Below are 6,703 nucleotides of genomic sequence, written 5' to 3' on the forward strand. Positions count from 1 at the left end.
AAATATTTATTCATTCAAACTGGCAAGCTAAAAAAGTAGGAGATCTGACATATCATAGCCTTCCAGAGAATGTATCTATTCTCTGGGGGCTCAGTTTTGTATAGCGCAAAAAAGGAATCATTTTGTTTCTAATCCAACCAAAATAAATCTAACAAAAATGTTAAGACGAGGAAGGCAAAAGTTTATGCTTAGAATATACAGCTGTCATTTTTTGGTTAGAATTCTTGCTGAAAACTAAACTAGTACTACATTCATTAAGGTGAATACAAGTTAAGAACTTCAGTCTGCAGCCCTGTCCCTACCCCAGCCCCCAGAATTGCTGTGCGATTTTTAGGTAGATCACTATAGCAACATGGCCTCAGTACACAGCTAGATTCCAGTGAGTGTATCATCTAGTTATTGGCCAGCTAGGTACCATTGGGTGTTGAACTATTAGGTGAGTTTTATTCTTTAGAATAAGCAGATAAACACATCTTTTAATTTTATAAATGATGTTATGTACAGTTAGAAATGGATATATTGACAAAATTATAAGTGTAAGTTCAAAATTTTAATTTCTCACTAGTTAGATAATTTGATAGAAGAGAAGAGTTCTGTTGTGTATTCTCTGAGATGAGGTTTGCAAATTCTAACAACTAGCAAAACATTTATCCAAGCTTCCTCAGAGAAAAGTAAAATATATTAATTCTTTTTACAGCCTAACAGTCCCAGTGAATATTGTTTTGATGTGGATAGTGATATGGTCAATGAATTCAAGTTGGAATTGGTAGAGAAACTTTTTGCTGAAGATACAGAAGCAAAGAATCCATTTTCCACTCAGGTATATAAACTTGTTTATTATATATATTTTCTATTAAAATTTATTTATTAATTTTTATTCTCAAGTGGCTGTGGGTTTAACTTGTTTTTGCTTCATAAGGTATGGCCATTGTAAAAACTCATGTATCTTGTTTTAAAGGACACTGATTTAGACTTGGAGATGTTAGCTCCTTATATCCCAATGGATGATGACTTCCAGTTACGTTCCTTTGATCAGTTGTCACCACTGGAAAACAGTTCTACAAGTCCTCAAAGTGCAAGCACAAATACAGTATTCCAGCCCACTCAAATGCAAGAACCTCCTATAGCCACCGCCACTACCACCGCCACCAATGATGAATTGAAAACAGTGACAAAAGATGGTACGGAAGACATTAAAATACTGATTGCATTTCCATCTCCTCCCCACGTACCTAAAGAACCTCCTTGTGCCACAACGTCACCATATAGTGATACTGGAAGTCGGACAGCCTCACCCAACAGAGCAGGAAAAGGAGTCATAGAACAGACAGAAAAATCTCATCCAAGAAGCCCTAATGTGTTATCTGTCGCTTTGAGTCAAAGGTATTTATACGTAACATTAAACTTATACTTTGGTCATTATTCTTAAGGAAATGTGTATGATGGTAAATTATTTTTAAACATAGCAAACTTTTTCATATTTATACTTTAAGGAACATAAAATTGACATACGAATTCTGAACTTAAAACAAGCACTCAAAAAACTGTTTCTAAATTAGCTTGTGTATTACTTTATAGTCACATCACTTATCTAAATGTAGGAGTAGGAGGGTCTTCTAATACCTCTAAAAATAAAATCCAGCCAGTAAGTTCTGTAAATGTACAAAAACTGGCCCAGTTTCTTGTAATTGCTTAAATCAGACTAGTTAACGATCCTCTCTGAGCTCTTTTTAAGCTCACCTGAAGAAAAGCCGTCCCAACTTAAGTGTGTGTGTTAGTTTCCCAGTTGTGTCCAACTCTTTCCAACCCCATGGACTGGAGCCCACCAGGCTCCTCTGTCCCTGGAATTTTCCAGACAAGAATACTAGAGTGGATAGCCATTTCCTTCTCTAGGGGATCTCCCAACCAGGGACCAAACCCGGCTCTTCTGCACTGCAGGCAGATTCTTTACCATCTGAGCCACCAGGGAAGCCATTCCAACTTAAGGGTATTAATAATTCTCCATTCCAAATTGAACTTATGGTCTTCAGTCCTCAGCATTCAATACAGATACTTAATAAGCATTTAAAAATTTTGGATGTATAGTTACAGCTATATTTATACACATATATATATAGTAGATAGATAACTATGTAGTTATATATAACCATATTATAACTATTGCGTTTTGTTTTTCCTTTTTATTTATAGAACGCTAGCTGTATCACAGATTAAGTAGGTTGGTTTTTGGAGGGTGGTTTGTACTAGGCCTTGGGTGCAGGATGTGGGACCTAGAGATCAAACCCATAAAGTTGGAAATGGATATATTGATAAATACATCCATTGGGTGTGCCGAGTCTTAATTCTTAGACCACCAGGGAAGTCCCTAAGTATTAAAATAGGTTTTTAAGAGGTACAGTAGGAATCTAAGCATGTTCTATGACATTGCTTTTACGGAGTTAACTTGAGCAAACATATGGACACCACCAAAATTTTAAGTTATAATTTTGGTGTATGATTTGCAATAGGATTTGATGTATTTTAAACGTGAGGCAATAGTCAGAGAAAACGAGTCAGTGGGGTGGTGTGTGGGGGACAGAAACGATTCCTTCTCCACAGTGCCTAGACTGAGATGTTAATAGCAATAGGAAAAAGCACTGCCATAGCCAGAGCTTATGGCTTTTTCTCCTGCCCTGCATCACTACTTTGACCTAGAATGCTAGTAGAGACCTTTTCCCGGAACTTGGAAAAGATCTTGCAACTTTAACAAAGAAGTATTCTACATTACTTTTCTACTGTATCACCAACCAACTTTGGAGCTCCCCTGGGCAATGACAGTGTTACTAATATTTAACTCGGTACCTAACATGTACTTCCTTTATAAATGGTTATTGGATGAAGAAAAGAATGAACTTAGCAACAGAATTAGCAATAATCTGTAATTTATAGTTACAGAGATGAGATTTTTCAGTTTTCTAAATAAGTATGTACTTGTCAAAACCAAAGTCCAACAAACATCTAGTCAAATTAATGATTTTTTTTACATTAGTTCCAATACAGTGTGCACTAAACACTTTAAGAAATGAATTTACCTTTCAGAACTAGATGGAGGCTTTTTCTTTACTACCTCTCTTGGTAATTTGAAAAAATTAAAGTGCTGTATTAAACCAGACAACTTGAAGTTTTAAAGATTGAAAATAAACTATTCAAAGTACTACTACTAAGATGATATTTACATGATAGACTGAGTTATCCTTAATAAAGATAACATGTATATAAAAATTAAAATATGCCTGTCTATATATTGAAGGTTTTATAGAATTTTTTAAAAATACAAAACAAGACTGCATGTAGGAGAGCAGTTAGAGTAGTACCTCACCATACGCCATTCTCAACTAGATGAACAGAGCAAGGTTCTATTATCATTATGTTGGGGTTCAGGGTAGGGAGCTGGTTCTTGAAAAGACAAAACATATAACAAAATCGATGTACTTGACACATAAAACAGTCCTTTACTGTTTACTATTAATTTTAGATACAGATAGTTCAAGTTTGATAATCAGATCAATACTGAGGGCAAAACAGCTTAGTGGGAAGATCACTGGGAAGGAGAGTGGGTATTAGGAGACCTACAGTGTACTTCCATATTTGCAGCTAATTAGGAACAGAGTAAGTTACCTAACAGGCCTCAATTTTTATTTATAAAATATGTATTATATACGTGTATTATCTTGGGGACTAGAGCAAAGGTAAAATGAACTAATGAAGATGCAAAGTTTTATAAACAGTGAAAGCATTATTCGAATGTGAAACTTATATTACAGTAGTCCCAAGAATATGTATGTATTAGATGGAATGAAAGGCCAATATTTAACTCTTTAACATCAATTTAGTTCTGTTCACTTATGTTTTATAAATAGGGTAATGAATAGTTTAGGAAATTTTGTTTTAAAAAATAAGCTTTGACTTTTAGGGCAATAAACTTTAGTATAATCAGGGAAACTCTTATGTATAACATATCCCTTAATGTTGGAAAATAGTCATTATATATTTTGTTTAAAAAGCTAATGGGATATTTTTAAAATAAATAAAACAACCATATTTTTTATTAAAAAATTGTTTGCAGAACTACTGCTCCTGAGGAAGAACTAAATCCAAAGATACTAGCTTTGCAGAATGCTCAGAGAAAGCGAAAAATTGAACATGATGGTTCACTTTTTCAAGCAGTAGGAATTGTAAGTGTGACAGCATGTTTGCTTTTCTATTCTAGCTGATGTGCTATTTTTGAGTTAGATATATAGGTAACTCCTTGTATCTTCCAAATACTAATGTTACATTCTCAGAAGTTACACGCTGGTTTCTTTCACTTTGTACATGTTCTTTTTTAAAAGTACAAACATTTAATGAGTACAGTCTCAAAAAATTCCAAACACTAGAGATGTACTTAGAGTAAGTATAGTTCTCCCCTCATTCCACACCCAGTATCACTACCAAGTCTCTTTCTCTTCCCTTTTGGTTACTTTCCCTTCTTACCCACAGAACACAGTCAGTGCTAGTATAACCCATACTGATATTTTCAGACCAAATTAACTGGAAAGCATTTTTATGTAGTTGTCATATGAGTGGCAAATGAATTCATCACAGCAGTATTAAAAATAGAATTTAAATAACTGAGAGCAGTCTTTAAGAATCTTGCCTATGTATTGTTAGCAAATTTATACTGATTTCAAAGTCCGTGATTTAAAAAAAAATTCAACATAGTAAAATTGAAATAATTTTACTGTTTTCAGGGAACATTATTACAGCAACCAGATGATCGTGCAACTACCACATCACTTTCTTGGAAACGTGTAAAAGGATGCAAATCTAGTGAACAGAATGGAATGGAGCAAAAGACAATTATTTTAATACCCTCTGGTTAGTTTACTCTTTCTTCCATTAAATATCACAAAGAGAATTAAAGTATATGAAACTTTTATTTAGGAGCTTTACTCCAAGTGAGAGTGATTTCCATTCCTTACCAGGATTAAAAAGTAAGGCTGCATTTTATTTGATCAGTAATAGTTTCCAGATGGAACTCTGAATTATCTTTGATCTGTCTGTGTGCTATCAATAATGAATAGAAGCTGAAATTTGTACATTTTAATGCCTTTTTCTAAATTGGTTTAAGTCACTCCTCTGTGCCTTCAAGGTTCTTTTAAACAGTTGTGACATAGCACCAGTAATGCTTGTTTGTACTTTCTTGATTACATAATTGTAGTTTTGCCTAACAGATTAAAAATCCTTCTAAAGCTAACTGTCCTTATTTTCCCCAATACCTAGTGTATAGTTGCTGTTTAATAATATTCATTGATTAGATGAATGAATACTTAGATATATATCTCTTTGTTTTTCAGATTTAGCATGTAGACTGCTGGGGCAATCAATGGATGAGAGTGGACTACCACAGCTGACCAGTTATGATTGTGAAGTTAATGCTCCTATACAAGGCAGCAGAAACCTACTGCAGGGTGAAGAATTACTCAGAGCTTTGGATCAAGTTAACTGAGCTTTTTCATAATCTCATTCCTTTTTTTGGACACTGGTGGCTCATTACCTAAAGCAGTCTATTTATATTTTCTATATCTAATTTTAGAAGCCTGGCTACAAATACTGCACAAACTCGGTTAGTTCAATTTTGATCCCCTTTCTACTTAATTTACATTAATGCTCTTTTTTAGTATGTTCTTTAACGCCAGATCACACACAGCACATTTTCATAGTTCTTCGGTATTTAAACCATTGCATTGCAGTAGCATCATTTTTAAAATGCACCTTTTTATTTATTTATTTTGGGCTAGGGAGTTTGTCCCTTATCGAATTATTTTTAATAAGATGCCAATATAATTTTTTTAAGAAGGCTGTAACCTTTCATCATGATGAGTTTAAAAAATTTTTACTCAGTTTTTTCACATTTTACATAAACAATAATGATTTGCCAGCAGTACATGGTAGCCGCAATTGCACAATATATTTTCTTAAAAAAATACCAGCAGTTACTCATGCAATATATTCTGCATTTATAAAACTAGTTTTTAAGAAAAAATTTTTTTTGGCCTATGAAATTATTAAACCTGGAACATGACATTGTTAATCATATAATAATGATTCTTAAATGCTTGTATGATTTATTATTTAAATGGGTAAAGCCATTTACATGATATAGAAAGATATACATATATCTGGAAGGTATGTGGCATTTTTTGGATAAAATTCTCAATTCAGAGAAATGATTTGATGTTTCTGTAGTCACTTTGCCAGCTCAAAAGACAATACCCTATCTGTAGTTGTGGAAGTTTATGCTAATATTGTGTAATTGATATTAAACCGAAATGTTCTGCCCACCCTGTTGGTATAAAGGTATTTTGAGCAGATTGTGAACAAAAAAAAATCATGCTTTGTTAGCAAAATTGCCTAGTAATGTTAATTTGCTCAAAATCTGATGTTTGGTTTTATGCACTTTGTCGCTATTAACATCCTTCTGTTTTCATATAGATTTCAATAATTGAGTAATTTTAGAAGCATTATTTTAGAAATATATAGTTGTCACAGTAAACATCTTGTTTTTCTATGTGCATTGTACAAATTTTTCATTCCTTTTGCTCTTTGTGGTTGGATCTTTTAACACTAACTGTATGGTTTTGTTACATCAAATAAACATCTTCTGTGGACCAGGCCCCCTTTG

At 33.4% G+C, this 6,703-nt stretch overlaps 1 protein-coding gene across 1 annotated transcript in view; it reads left to right on the plus strand.

Moving 5' to 3' along the window:
- HIF1A (hypoxia inducible factor 1 subunit alpha) overlaps window positions 1-5,808 on the plus strand; it is a 45,770-nt gene extending 39,962 nt beyond the window's left edge. The window contains exons 11-15 of the mRNA XM_052646435.1: window positions 698-820; window positions 959-1,383; window positions 4,106-4,214; window positions 4,770-4,896; window positions 5,376-5,808. Of these exons, the coding sequence (XP_052502395.1) occupies window positions 698-820; window positions 959-1,383; window positions 4,106-4,214; window positions 4,770-4,896; window positions 5,376-5,527 (936 nt within the window). The 3' untranslated portion in view covers window positions 5,528-5,808. The remainder of the gene's footprint in view (window positions 1-697; window positions 821-958; window positions 1,384-4,105; window positions 4,215-4,769; window positions 4,897-5,375) is intronic.
- Window positions 5,809-6,703: the final 895 nt, after the last annotated feature.

This window comes from Budorcas taxicolor, chromosome 10, assembly GCF_023091745.1.
Source record: "Budorcas taxicolor isolate Tak-1 chromosome 10, Takin1.1, whole genome shotgun sequence".
Classification (NCBI taxonomy): Eukaryota; Metazoa; Chordata; class Mammalia; order Artiodactyla; family Bovidae; genus Budorcas; species Budorcas taxicolor.